Raw genomic sequence first — 15,893 nt, forward strand, 5'->3', positions numbered from 1 at the left:
AGGTACAGTATATCCAAGGACTTTAAGATCTTTTGGTCATGTTCAAGAGTTATGGGAAGGTGGAGCATGAGATGTAGTGTCAGCAATGACACAGGCGCTGTAGTGGTCATTAAGATTATAGGAGAGTTGAGCTGAAAAGCAAAGCTTTTGTTTTGTAAATCTACATTTAAACTATATGTAGTAATGAGCTATGGTTAGTGGCCAAAACAATGATATCCAGGATCTCAAATTTCCTCTCTAAGACATCTGGGCTAAGCCTTAGAAATAGTGTGAAGAGTTCAGACACCAAGAGAGAGTAAAGTTGGTTCAGCCTGAACCAACTGAGATCTAATCTAATCACGGTGCCTCCTGAGCACCTTCCTGTGAAGGTTTTCTGGGGATACCTAGCTGAGAGAAAATCTAAGGTAGACCCAGAACTCACCGAGGGGATTATTTATCTCATCTAGCCTGAGAGCATCTCAAGCATTCTCCAGGAGGGACTGAAAAGCCCTGATGGGAAGAAGGATATCTGCAAACCTTTCTTAGCCTGCAATTTCATACCCGACTTTGCATAAACCGAAGAAAAAAAAAAAACAGATATAATTAATCTTTTCTTGATCAATATGAAGCACCACATGTCTGTAGGCCAACCAGCTCGAATAAATCACACACACTTGATAATAGGGATGCTGTGCTTTTCTGAGGGACGAACTTAACTGATCTAGCTCCCACGTTTTCTTTTCATGCCCATATTATACATCAGATTGCACCTTTATGTCATTCTTTCCTTAAAAATATGAAAGTGCAAGGATTTTCTATTCATTAAAGCTTCAGAATGTATAGACATTTTCCTCAGTGTTAGAACCGTATCAACAATGGCATGTATGAGTTTTAAGCTTGTAGACTAGATGTTTGAAGGTTAACCAGATGCATCTGAGATGTTAGGATGTTTACATTTGTCTTTATTATCAATGCTGTTTTCTCCAAGCTGTTGAAGAGCATCACTGTCTATTGAGAAAATTAATGACTCATTAAATCTTTAAACAAGGGTACCTGAAAAAGCTGAACTCACTTTGCATATTTCTAATTTCTCTATATGCTTTAATGTGGTAGTTCAAACAAGGCTCAAACAACTAATTTTCTTCCATAATAACTACAATGTAATTCTATAAAAAGATTTCAAAAGGGATGATAATCTATGTTTCCCACTCGAGGTCTTGTTGTACAAGATTAACTGTGTTTAATAATGAACTCAGAACAGCACTTAGAGCATTGATTCGCACTGGTTCTGAGAATGAGTGAGAAATCCACTTCGAGGGAATTAAGAGAAAAGCAGCACAACTTTAGAGTTTTAGTGTATGTGTGTGGCCTTCTGCTAAAACAGAGCAGATGTTCTGAAAAACAGCAGCATCAGCAAAAAGTTTGTACCTACCCATGCGTGCAGCATCTCTCCTTATTGCCTCGTAGTCGTGCCAGTCGATCCGCCGCACACCGTCAAGTCCCACCTGAGTGACCTTACGCAGCTGGTTCAACCACTGCAGTGGTACAAAAAAACATAAAAGCCTTTAAGACTTGCGTCACAACTTTTCAGCTAAACTTACCATGTGGATGTCAAGTTTTTATCACTTACAAATGGCTCCAATGATGGATCTTTCCTCAAAATCATTACACAAGTATTCCAAATGAACGTCATTCAAGAAAGCTTGCTGAAGCATTTTATTGTTGTCATTATGTTGATATGTTTCCATAGAAAACCGAGTGCTTTCTTAAATATAGACGCAGTGCAACTGATATTAGAGGAAGAGTGCAAAGGATGTTCACTTTATTGGATGTTAAACAGTAATATTGGTATCAAAAACTGCTTAAATACAATATATGGTTAATTCACGCTTTTTATATCTCGCCAGCCTTCCTGTTGTCTTTCCTTCTTAAAGGAAAGACAACTGCTGACAGCTGGGGCTTTATAAAAAGAGGAGGGGGAGGGGGATGTGCTTTTTATTTGTATAACACAGAAAATGACATTCAGTTTTCCTGTCATCACATACGCACACTCTTATCACCATAAGCCATTATTTTCTACACAGAATTAAAATGCAAAAAACAGCCATTTACAAAATTCTTCCCGCGTTAGAAATGACTTCTCAGTGTCTCGAGATATTACAGGATCACAGCACAATGGTTAATCAATTAGCTCCGTGGGAGGATGCAATTAGTGAATTGTTGTTAATACAAATGATAAGTCTGACTGCATGGAGTATTATTAACCAGGCTGTTAGCTGATACCACAGCAGAGTCAGACAAACAACGATGATGAATGTACAGCTGTTCGTTTATTTCCTCTTTGCTCTTCTGCTCAGTGTTAACACAGTCAGCCAATCAGCCAATATCCTCTGTATTTCAGTAAGTATACTTTAATAATTTATCCCAAAAATGTAATATAGTATGCAATTTTACAACACCATTTTTAAACAAAGTATATAATCACAGTGGATGGACCAATTTAGACAAAAGCCCAGATGATTACAAAGGTCATGACTAAATATGACTCTCTGACCCCAAATACATGTTTGATCATCCTTAATGCCAGACTCAGATTGTTAGGGAAAAAAAATTAGTTACCAAAATCATTATGATTCATGCTCTTGGCGCTGGGAACCTGATTAGGAGTTGAACTTGGCCGGCTGTGAGACAGGGAAAAATCGGGTCATCTACTAATTGAAAGGCCAGTGGTTTGAGTCCTGGCTTCTACAGCCAACGTATCAAAGTGTCCTTGGGGAAGGTACTGAAAGCCAAAGACTGCCCTTAATGCAATATTGTATGAATTGAGTGTATGAATTTCCATCTAAATATGGCTTGTAGTGTCATGCACATTGAGTGGTCGATTAGACTAGAAAAGCACTACATAAAAGCTTATTTATCATTTATTGTCACTGAAGTTCTCCAACTTGTGGTGATGACAGGTGGAAAAACCTCAGGGAAGGTTTTCAAATTAACTGTTTTCAACTGTTCTCTTTCCTCGGGCATCAATTAGGGCTGTTTTCTCAAAGCCGGTCGCATGAGTCATTCACCCACAAGGTGTCCGTTGGCGGCTGAGCTGGACGCATAAGGTTATGGCATTAGTGAGAGGCATCTGTCTCTTCCAAAACGTCATTTTATCAAAGTTTACACACTAACGACGAGAGACTAATCTCAACTTTTTCTCAAGAAGTTAAAGGAATTATGAGTGGGAGTGAAAATACTGTTAACATATGACATTCTGTGAAATACACAAGAAGGGGTCTCATACATTAGACCAACGAGACTAAATATCGACCACAAGATTACCAATTCCTTTATTTGTGTACAGACTTGACAGCTGAACTCTTCAGTTCTAAAATTAAATGACTGTAAAGCTTCAATTTAATGCAACAGCTCAGTCATTTCATGTGCTTTTACAATGATAATAAACTATGGTTTTTAGTGACACTGTTAGAGAGGTATTCATTTTTTTTATAATACCTGTTTCCTTAGTCTTTTTTATTGAGGGTGTGGTTTGTAGCAATGTTATATCAGACTGCACATTATGAGATGTGACCAACCCATCTGCAATGCCTAATTAAGCATTCAGTGAATGTACAGCTGAGATTTAAGTGTGAATGCAAATAGAACTGCAAATTGCAGGCAAAGTGAAACGTGCTGCTAAAGCCAGAATTCGGCCAACCAACAATAATACAGAAAAAGCTAAACACAAGCTAAAGAGAAACCTGCCAAACCAAAGAAAACTACTGGAGCTACTGTTAAACACTGCCTTGTCCTTCAAGCATTATTTGAGACAGTAAATATTTGAAGCATGATAGTTCCCAGTAAACTGTATTCTCTCTTAAATTTAATACTTGTGATTAGGGCTGCACGATTAATCGTTAGAAAATCGCGATCTCGATTCATACTTATGTGCGATCTCATTTCCAAATGACAACGATTTAAAAAAAAAAAAAAGAAAAAGAAAAAGAAAAAAAACGACGACTGTACCGCATTTTGATCCGGGATGTAATCTGCATGAAAACAAGCGCTCACTCTTCCTGCTCAACAAATGAAAAGGGCGGAGCCTTATACCACGTGATACAGAAGCTGTGCTGTGTGATGCTAAAATTAGCAGGGAAAAACAACGGAGAGCACGTCAGGGAAGACGAGAAAGTGACAGGAGAAAATCCGTCCCGGTCAACCACCCAAACATCAATAACGGGAACCTTATACAGCGCTTCCCTATACCCGTCGAACTCCCGCAGGCACAAAGAAATTACGGAGGCTATCACTTATCACCTGACCAAAGATATGGCTCCCATCAACACTGTGCAAAACGAGGGATTTAGGAAAATGATCAACATCCTAGACAAACGCTACACAGTGCCGTCCCACGACTATTTTTCTATCGTTGCACTACCTGCTCTATACACGCAGTGTCGAGCAACAGTGGAGACGGAATTTCAAGCAGTACAACATTTTGCGGCAACAACAAAACGTGAGACATTTATTGTTTTTATGTTCAGTTTCAACTGTTACGAAGTTGATGTGCAGTTAATAAGCGCTATAAATATTTATACTGGAAAAGAAAATCGTGAGAGAATCGTGATCTCAATTCTAAGCCAAAAAAAAATCGTGATTCTCATTTTATGCAAAATCGTGCAGCCCTACTCGTGATGAAAATATAGGTCCAAATCATGCTAATGAAGATGGTCTTAGCCATAGTTGAATCTGGCAATGTCTGGTGGAATCACTGTTGAAAAACCCGCAACCTGATTGTTTTTGCAATGAGGTTGTTGAATTAAAGACACCATCGCCTCCTTCCAGCTGAAGTTAATGATGGAGCACATCACTAAATTAATTAATTTAGCATCGATTTGGAGCTGCCAGCTAAAACCTCGCATTAACTTTTCTAATTGTCTCAAACTCCATCCTCATTCCTCTTTTTTGGTTCATATTTTCTCCCAGTGTGTCGTGCCAGGACCTGACAGGCAGTTAGAGTCCATCTGTGTGTTTCCCACTGAAAGGAAGCGACACTGCGCTGCCCCATTTCCTTTTGATTAAAATTTCAGCACACGTCGGCGTGATATTCCACTGGGGCTTTCTGCTCTAACAAGACCTTGAAAAACAAGACAAGGAGAATGAGAAACTTTTGTAATCTGAGTCTCTGCGAGAATCTTAGTGTGACTTTGCCTAGGTGTTATGCTGTTTTTCTCAGCCTCAGCCCAGGCACACCACATAAACACATGCAAAATAAGAGACAAGATGTGGGTGAGAAGCTGATTGAGATAAACAAAAAGACAGAAAGGAATTTAAAAAAGAAAAAAAAATCTATTTCTTCTTGCTCCATTTCTTCCCATATCTACCGCTTTCTCACACCTGCACGTGCACTCCAGAAGCAGATGCAGAGGACCACGCAAAGAACAAACAGCCGAGGGAATTTAAATCCCAGAAAAGCTGTCGTAATCACTCAACACAATAATGCAGGAAATGGAACTGGACACCACATTAACCCAGCTTTCTAGTGGAATATCCATTGCCTTCCCACAATAAAGGTGCACACATTTCAATTTATTTCATTTCAATTGAATATGGTTCAGTTGGAAATCACCATCATTCTGTATATGATGATGATGATGATGATGATGCGCCCACCCAGCTGCAAATACCAGACTGCAATGAGTACAGAATATTCTTGCATGAGCTGCTGGAGACAAGCCAGAAAATGAAAATAATGTACCTTTAGAAGTCAACTGCATTAAAATAAATTTCCCCTGATAGTTTGTAGGGATTTTTTTTCCTCTGGCCTGTGGTAATACACATGTAACCTGCTAATGACAAGGTCGCAATCATATTTTGCAACTGTCTATTATTAAGTTTTGATCTCTAATTGGTTTTACTGTTGATTTCATCATGTTTTGATGTTTGTTAATTATGGTTTCCTGTTTAGCATTCATTTTCATCCTAGTATATTAAGCTTCAATTCTCGTTATACCGGTTCACTTCTAATTCTTGTTTTACATTAGTGAGTTTTTATTCTTGTTTTAATTTTTTAGTGTTAGAGTTTTGAATTATGTTTCATTGACTTTAACATCTTGTCTTGAGTTTATTTCTGTCAGTGTCTGTGACGTCTTCTTTTTCTGTGTTGTGCTTTTTTCTTTTTCATTTTTGCAGCTTTACTTTAAATACCATTTCTGTCATTTATCATGTCAGTTTTACTTCCTGTCTGTCCTTCTTTTCTTGATTGTTTTCACCTGTGTAATTACTTCCACCTGCATCTCATTTCTCGCCTGTTAGCCATCCTTAATCGGTTCTCATAGTGTTTGCAGTCTTCCCTTTGTCACAATCCGTTAATATATCCTCATTTTAACTTTCTGTATTAACCTAAATAAAGTCCTCTGTTTCTGCATCTTGCTTTTGGGCAACATGCATCGTGACAGCTTAGTCCACTCTTTCTTCCTACCGTCTGCTGTATATCTGACAACCAAAGGGACCATGCGGGTACTGAACATTACAGGTCAGAGAAAAGGGGAGCCCTTACTGTTTAGATTCTCTCTTGCCATCATGACAGAATCTAAATAGTACCGGACAGTCCAAAGCCACCTAATAAATCTGAATTTTCTGAGTTGGTGTTCCGAGAAAGTCAGTCAAGGGTCCCAATTTGCTTGAGCCAGAGGGTACCGCTTTGCTTTCATGGATCCTTCTATCTTTGTCGGTAAGACTCGACTGCTGCTATCCCATTGAGTCTAGGGCATCCAATGTTATCTAAGCCTGAGTGCCAACTTTAACATCATTGGCCTATCTGCTTTGTCACCAGCCGGCTGTTCAGAAGGTCTCTGCCACCTCCAGTGACGTATGCCAGCAGCATATATTCTGAGAAATTGCCCCCAGGTCGACCCTCTGAACTGCCCTTCATATAGGTCGATCCCCTGCTCTTCCTGTCCCCCTGGTTGACACCTTGAACTGCTTGTTTGCACTGTCCTGTGGCTGAGTCACCTCTCTGAACCTGCCTCTTCAACTCTCCTCCTTCCTGTTTTAGTTTTGATTACTGTTGGAGATGGAATTTTGTTATTTTTACATTCTAAGTTCTGTTGTTTAGGGTTTTTTTGTTAAGTTCACTCATGTTCTTGTATTTATTAGCTTAGTCTCTTTAGAGTCTTCTTGTTTCTTGTTGTTATGTGTCCATCTCTGTGTTAGATGTGTCCCTGTTGAATTACTTGCAGATTTATTTTGTAGCTCTCCATCCCCAGCGTTGTGCATTTAGTTTACTTATGTTCTACTTTTTCTTCATCCTTAATTAGTGTCACATGTATCTAGTTTTACCAGCATTTCCCTGATATCTGTGATTAGCCGTCAATATGTGTTTAAACCCTGATTTTGTCTGCTGGTTTTTGGATTTTATTGCCTTGGTTTTTGAACTCTTATTAAGGCTGATTTCAGAAAAATCTGTCTTTTTTTCATGCTACCAGCAAGATTCACATTTGGATGGTCTGTGCCAAACAATTACCGCTGAAGGTTTTACAACAAATGCAACACGCTACAATTAAATAGGTTGTATCATTCTACAATAGCAAAGTACGTACATTAATCTTTACAATTAAAAGTCAATTAAAAACAATTAAGTCACAATTTATAACTATATATAATAATTCTGATAGAATACGGTTACAATGCTTGATGTATCATCAATATTTTTATTGCCAACTACAAAATTAAATCCTTCTTCACCAAAACCAACCAGTTTCTGAGCTTTATTCATCCCAAGGCTCCTAAATTACATTTTTTTAATCCTTATATTTATGACAACACAACGTCCAGTCACAACACACTGAAATCAGACATGTAGCTGTTTTCTAAAGATTCAAGTAAACCCAACCAGAACTCTCTTGTGTCTCACAGCGCCTCACCTGCTGCTAAGTAACTAAACACAACCCACAGGGATTTCTGACCTTTGCTTGCCCACGCCAACAGTTGAAAAAGATTCAGTTCAGTTGTATTTTTTAGCATCAAACGCATCAACTGCAGCCGTCTCATACAAGCTGCTATAAGTAGCTCTGTTCAAAAAGAAAAACAGTAAACACAGCTGTCTTTATTCTTCTCCGAGTTTTCGCTGCCTCCCTGCTGTGTGTGCTGCTGCTACTGTTTCTGATGGCTATCATCACAGAGATGAGGTTCACACTGGCACAAATACTTTTCTGCACTTTCTAACACATAATTATTCAAGGTGCAGTATAAAGTAGCAATCGACCACTGGATTAACCATAGCACTAACACGTAGCCAAGTAAAAAAAAACTGTTCTTTTTAGGCCAAAATTCACATTTTTGTTAAGAGAGGGGAAGAAAGTAAGCTATTTCACATACTGCACTGCTCTCTTCATCGTGTATCTCTTACATACAGCACTTCAAACAGTGCTGTATGCTTCCCAAACACAGTTAAGTCATTACCACACATGCAATGCAGCCTTGCACTTATTTAGACATTACCCAGTGGGGGTGCATGTCAGAACAGTTTAACTCAGTCAAACCAGAAAGGAAACTGGCTTTGACCTGCCAGCTCCTTAGCACAAAGTCCATTTGATTTATGCAGCAGAACAGCTTTAGACAATGTTCCAACCTTTTCTCATCACTGGTTACTTTATTTTAAAAAAAAAAAACCTCTCCTAGTCCTGCACTGGTTTGTTGTCATTTTGCAGTTTCTGCCCGAGTCCAGAAGGACCTGAGCTTTATATTTCTCTGAGAACGTTCTAACTGCCTGTGTTAACTCCCGTGTCTTCCTCTATTTCTAATGTGAGATCCTGTGGCTGAAACATGGATTATGGTGACCCTCTAATGTACTCCTAATGTGTGGAAAAACAAGTCAGTGACCTCTCCCTCACCGCACTCTCACTCACCAACTGGACTTTCCTTGTAGAATCTCCCTGTTTGGACTTCTTGTACTAATAGCTCTCTCCTCTCTTCCAGAGTCAGACCAGCTACCCAGAGTGACCTCAGAATCTCTCTATTAAACTGATAATCCAGTCTATTTGAGTCTCGTGTCTGAGGTCACCATTACAAATGGGCTGAAGTGTCCTATGACATAAATGTGGTGACTGAGTGGAAAATAAGAGACTGTAAAAGAATGACCAAATGACCAACATGACAGCTAACAGAAGCAAACTTCCACTCGAGGACGTTGAAACTGTCATTGTATGCATACATTTTAGATGTTTTTAAATCAGGATTTATTTAAACTAACCACCACGCGTACAACACAAGACTCCAGTCAAGCTGTTCTTACTTTCTTGACAGCTTTCTGGTGAGAGAGCCAATATTACATTATAATGTAAACAACAACAGGGTTCTTTGTATTTGCCCTTTAAAAAAAGAAAATCAAATTTGGTACAATGTTTTGATTTAATGTCCACTTCTGCCAAGAAACAGTGCCGACATTAATTTTACCCTCTTCTCTGCAGTCATACGACATAACAGCCCAGAATATGTACTGATATAGAAACTGGCATACTGAAAGTAATACAAACAATACCCGTGAGGTTTATTCAGATAAGACCTACCACGGTGCTCTTGAGGAAGACAGCATTCAGAGCAACAACCGTTACAGCTGATAAAAATAATAATAAAATGAACCTTGACATTCAAATCTCTTGTGCCAGACCTTTTGATTCGCAAAGTTTTCCACTGTGTTTTAATAGAAAGTTTAGAAAGTACATGCGACCTCACTTCAGACCATCAGTGGCATTTTGTTCTGTCACGTGTTTCTCTGCAGAAATGTTTCGGCCCTGTGCCACACAACTTCACCAGAAGAATATAAAACATGCTTAGGTGAGTCTTTGCAGAACATGTGACATCTTGACAGTGACAGTCCAGATGCTTAGAATTAGTCTCGCATGTTCTCCCTGTGTCTGCGTGGGTTCTCTGCCTTCCTGACACAGTCCAAAGACATACGTAGGGGCTGCGTTTATTAGTGATTCTAAACTCACCATAGGTTTGAACACAAACACAGGTTTGCTGTCTGTGTCTAAAAAATAAAATAAAAAATACAGTATCACCACCACTATCTTAAAACCACTGTTATTTCTAATGGCTTTTTAAGAGCTTGGCAGTTAGACCTTGCTAAGAATTGGCAATATCTCCCTGAACTCCAGATAAATAATTTCCAACAGATTATATCGGACAGGTTTTCAGAACAAACAACACATTTTGAAATTGTAGCTGCAGCTGGCAAATTTTATTACAGATTTAAGTTCATTTCAGTTCCCTAACAGGGCTCTACACTAACTTTCTGACACAGCTGCAGGCGCACCAGCACAAAAGTTAGACGCACCCAAATCTTTCAACCGCATCGCTTAACATCGCAGTTTTACATGTGCACTTCTTTGGGGGCGGAAAATTGCTGTCCGTACAGACAATGATTAACTAACAATCTTGTGCTTGTGCTTAAAGTGCTTTGGCAATATTGTAGACAATGTTAAACGTAATCATCATCTCAGCCTCCTCTGACGACCTGTTTGCTGCTGCCTGCCGCTGAAAGGCAGTGGAGAGAGGGGACACTTGGGCGGTGCATTTATCACGACATATAATATGTTTTCTGGATACACTGTCCTTTTTAAGCGTTCAAAGACTGATGGCTCCGTGTCAGAGCACTGGCTATGAATTTTGGACGGATCAGGCCTTAATGAAAAACTTATCAATGGTTCTTTTCATCTTTTCTCATTACCCATAGCTACATCCACTTATGTCGGGCCTAGGCTACTCACTAGTGCTGGGTGTCATCACTGATTTCTATAATCCATTCGATTCTGATTCACAAGGTCCCGATTTGATTCAATTTTGCCTCAGACAGTCAGAAATATTATAATTCTGATCATTTAACAGTACTGACACTTGTGAGACTTCATCAGAATTGTGAGCATCACAGCAGATGCTTTGTGTCAAAGTAACTGAGAATAAAACACAGAAAAACATGAAGGAGATTTTCCTGGCCTGGCTTTTTATATAACAGATAACCTTCAAAATATTCTGCAATTTTGCATAATTTTAAAAAGTTTTCTTCAGTATTGAACAGCAGAAATTAGGCTTTGTCCGAGGTCATTTAAGAAAAAAAAATAAAAATAAAAATTTAAAAAAAAGGACAGCGGCTGACCGCGCTGTAAACAGCGGTAGACTGGTGGGTTATAAGCGAATGAATAATGCAGAAAACAGAGGTTTGAGATGCGTAGTTTGCTGCTTCTTTTGCTGGTGGTTCAGTGAATTTTGGTTGGAGAGAGACAAAACCTGCAGCGCAGAATCTAACGCAAAAAAGACGTACACACAGCGCGGACCTGGTGCATCAGAATCAGTGAGCTGTCAGCTTTCAGCCCCGACACCGTGTCCGTCTACGTGCCGTTGAGTGAGAAAGCTGATTCCGATGCATCAGGTCCACGCTCTGTGTTTACATCTTTGTGTGGAATCCATTTATCTGCTCTCATTTGCTGTTTGGTGGTCGTTGAAATTGTTTTATGAGCTTTAACCTGAGATTCTGGCAAAATACATTTATATTTAAAAGTCGATTCAGGATTTAATGAATCGATATCGCTTTATTCAAGCTACTCACCCCCATGTCATACTGTGTATGGTTGCGTGTGTGTGACAAATAAAATTTGAATTTGAATTTGAATTCTCTATCCGCCTGCACTTTCAAATGTACAGACGCACTACATGAATATCTGGACCATGACCAATCAGAGAGGTCCCGCCCCTGATTATCTCTGATTGGTTTACACCACAATAGGGGCATAATGTGTGGCTGTTGTTGACCACACGGAGACTTTGAGAGTTGCAGAGACTTTTTTTTCGTTACTCAAACAGTTGGTGGCACTGGTGCGACCTAAGATATTTTTTTTGTCGCACCATTGAAAAAATGCCTAATGTAATTGAAAACTACTTCTCTGGCTGTTGACTGTGTCTCTCGTGTTTCCAAGTTTGCTTTAAATAGAAATCTGTGCTGAAAATAAATGGATCTAAAGTTGAATGTCCAGGGCAGAAGTTCACCATCATCACTGCTGCTGGCCAGTGTTGTAGGATGATAACTAATCAATGTGTTAGTCAGACAGACACACTACATCACTACAGAGATCTGTGTAAGAACATAAAGAACATGTCTATTGAAACCGAATCAGCAGGAAAAGGGGTAAGAGTTTTGGTATTGGAAGCTGTGAGCTTGGTTAAATATTGGAATGTCGGCCTGAGCGGGAATAAATAAATAAAAGTGTTGAAACGCAAACTAATCCATATAATCTGATGATGATTTTTCTTTTTTTGATTTAAGTTATATATTTGTCAACAATGATCAGCACACAGAACATGAAGACTTAAGCCACATATACAGTGACTGTACCAGAAGTTAACAAATGATAGGCATTCAGTCTAGAGAAACATAGTCTGGTTTGCTGGAGGTAAGTTTTCTAAAGCCCATGTATAGGAATTTATTTTATTTATGTATTAATCACATTATTTTATTGTATGATGCCTTGGTGCTACAGGATTTAAACATATTTCACACTCATACTGCAAGACAAATGGTGGGGGTGTAGTAAGGAAGTTGGGGGAAGCAGACCACTCCCCAGGAAGAGTCTTTTGTCTCTTTGAGGACTCTGGGAGGTAGCAAGGGAGTGTGAACCTTAAGGTGTGAAACAGCTGTGTACTGCCTTTTGTTCCTGGAGAAGGTATTTAACTGAGAACCATGTTAGGCTCAGGAAGACTCTGCTGACCGTCTGCCCCGCGGTCATGCAGGCTCTCCACCAAGCTTGGTTTTTCTCTTCTTTGTGTTTTGATTAATGAGTCTTAGCTACTGCTCACCGCTCGTCTGCAGGCTTTATTTAATGGAAAACGTCCACAACACCCAACAGCCACTTATTTTACTTTATTTACTCTTAAAAATTCACAGTCTGGTTCCCACAGTGGATGTATTTGTCCTGAACAAGCATTCTGAAATATATTTCATACTTCATGATAGCATTCATTCGTTTTGGAAATATACATTGTGCTTTATTGTTTAAATTAGTTAGAAAGGCAAACATACATATAATACATCTCAGTTGTAAAAGACAACATAACGACTTCCAGCTACTATGTTTAGGAGAAACCAGTATCAAAAAGTATAGCTTTAAAGGTCTTCCTGCAGCTGGTTATTTTGTTATTATATAAAACAAGAACATAAACAAGCAGTCCCTGAGCGAGACCTCAATCTCACCTTCCTACCTCTGGCTAGACACTGGAGAGCCCTGCGATCAAACCCAGCTGCACAAAAAGCACAGGAAGGAGGCAAATCAATATACAACTCCAAGCGTATGTCTAGCCCCGCTAAACATAGAAATGGAAGGGAAGTGAGTTTTTGTCTGACTTCACCATCAGAGACACTTAACTCTGTGACTGTGTTTGAATGACTCAGAACCAGCTTCCTCCATCTTTGTTCCCTGTCACAAATGCATACAGTTTAGAGGAATATTAAGAAATTATGAACTTGAATAATGTTTACCCACAAACATGGGAAAAATACTTTGTAAGCAGCAAATATTAGGTGCAAGATGAATGTTTTCATGCTATAGTTGCTATCTATCCAAAAAAATATAACCGACTTCCTCCCAGAGGGCAATTTATATTGTTACCATTTTCAGTTTTTTGTGCAAAAGTAAAAAAAGAAAGAAAGAAAAAGACGAGTCAGAAAGACTAGTACAATCGTGTGTGAACTGAGGTTAAACCTTTGAGTTCGGGGGAAAATTGTCACGGCTGGCGGAGTGAGCCGTGTGGTGTGGAGGAAAAGGAGGACCCAAAATGCAGCAGTGACTGATGATACGAATGATGTTTATTTACAAAGTGGTAGTGGCAGAAACAGGCAGTGAGGTATGACAAAACAACTGAAGAAACCTAAACTGGGAGAACTAACTGACAAACCTGAGACCATACAAAAGGGGCGATGGGCAGAGAGACGCAGAGACAGGAACACCATAGAACACAGCGATACACGGATGAATGCAGACGAGCCGACAATGAACACAGACCGACACCCACTAAATATACACACACAAGGTAATCAGGTAATCACACACAGGAGGGAAGAACAGCTGAACCTAATACACATGAGGACCGGAGGAGACAAGCTGAACACAATGACAACAGACACAGACTTTCAGAACAAAACAGGAAATCTAGAACCCGAACCAGACACAAGGGGGGAGGGCACAGAATAACTAGAACAGAGGAAAACAATCACAAAACACAAAACGCTGGGTCAACGACCCAGGACCATGACAAAAATGGCCTCCTCCAATGTCACAAACTTCAGGCTATATTCAGGCTTTCAGGTATTTTCATGTCCCTCTAGTAATAAAGATTATAAATATCAAAAGTGGTTCCTAGTTTTATTATAAGCTTTATGCTTCCTTTTTCATAAGATGGCTCAAGATTACCATCATTACCAGAGTCTCTTGGACTTGCTCAAAAAATGTTCTTCCTCCAACTTGAAAACAGATTGTTTGCTGATTTTCTACCACTTTCTGATCTGTTCTAAACAAACAGTCAGCGGGAAAATGAAAGACAGATAAACGCTATCGGACTGCTTTTGTCTGGCATTAAGAAAAATAAAGTATTACCAGCTGAGCAGTGCATCTGATAAAAAACAGTGCTGGCAATTCAATGTGCGAGGTCAATACTCCCCTCATGTGATACAATTACCTGCTTTTCATGTTTTGCTTTACCCTCTTCTTCTCCTCCATCATATTTAGGCATTTGACAGACAAGTTGATCTGAGCTAGAGGGTCAAAATCACTTTTTCCATCTTCTAAGAAAGCGCAACTTCTCTATTCACTTAAAAATCCATTTCCATCTTACAATCGTAGAACTGTACAATCAGAAGTACCAAAGGTAATTAATGGGTCGTGATTCTGTGTATAAAGTATCTTTGTGCTTGTTTTTTTCTTTGCCAGCTAACACACTCTACAAAACTCACAGCTTTTAAACAACACTTTGAGCAACACTTCAGGTATCCACTGAGTAATACTGTTATGTTACTTGAGTCCTGAGAGCCATAGTTACAAAATCGTACTCTGCTATTTCAGGTAAGTTGCAAAAGATCTAGACTATGCTTCTGGCTGATTAACCTCATTGTGACTCACATGCAAATCCTTCAAGGCTTCTGCTCTCTGTCTCATCTGAGCTAGACATGAGCTTGAGGCAGAGGACCTCCCGACAGTGATCCCTGCAGCGAGGCACTCCAAACTCCCCTTGCAGAGGAGCTCAGCAAGGCCACTGCACAGTCCATTATCTCCCAAAAGGAGTCATTATCCAAAGTCCTGCTGAGATGGAGAGAGCAGGCAGAGGACCACAGAGAGGCCAGAACTCCTGGAGTTCTCTGCTTCCTGTGGTTTCAAACTTTCTGCTCAGATATTGATGGATTACGACGCAAACACTGGTCTTACAGAATTTTTTTGGACCGCCTGCTGCTCCCACCAAGCAACATGAAGACCAAATAAAGTCTTGTGCTCCTTTCTTTGGTCAAATCAGAGAGAAATCAAAGATGAAAATATGTGGAATGTAGACAAAGGTTTGTTGTTTTTCCCAAAAGTAACATGGAAAAATTGGCAGGGACTTACTTTACTCTTTCAAAAAGTGCTTCAGTCGATGGCTTCGTTTGCAAAGAACAGTTATTTTTCTCATTATCAGAGCCTTATCTCACAAATATTATCGTGGCTAAATGGACATACTGTAGGCTGTAAGAAAGCCTTAAAACAACAGACTCATTGTAGAATTACATTTCCAAGCACCACAGGAGTCTGCCTGTATTGTCTACTACTTATTTCAGTGTGTAGAGTTTGTATCGGCTCATGTTTCATATTACAATGCAACAAAGAACAGAAAAAGGACACACTAGGAGATTCAAA

At 39.4% G+C, this 15,893-nt stretch overlaps 1 protein-coding gene across 1 annotated transcript in view; it reads right to left on the reverse strand.

Annotated features, from left to right (window-relative positions):
* The window catches only part of LOC101481763 (polypeptide N-acetylgalactosaminyltransferase 10), an 87,534-nt gene that overhangs the window by 62,408 nt on the left and 9,233 nt on the right, over positions 1-15,893 (reverse strand). The window contains exon 2 of the mRNA XM_004556819.2: positions 1,412-1,514. Within this exon, the coding sequence (XP_004556876.1) occupies positions 1,412-1,514 (103 nt within the window). The remainder of the gene's footprint in view (positions 1-1,411; positions 1,515-15,893) is intronic.

This window comes from Maylandia zebra, linkage group LG10 (genome assembly GCF_041146795.1).
Source record: "Maylandia zebra isolate NMK-2024a linkage group LG10, Mzebra_GT3a, whole genome shotgun sequence".
NCBI lineage: Eukaryota > Metazoa > Chordata > Actinopteri > Cichliformes > Cichlidae > Maylandia > Maylandia zebra.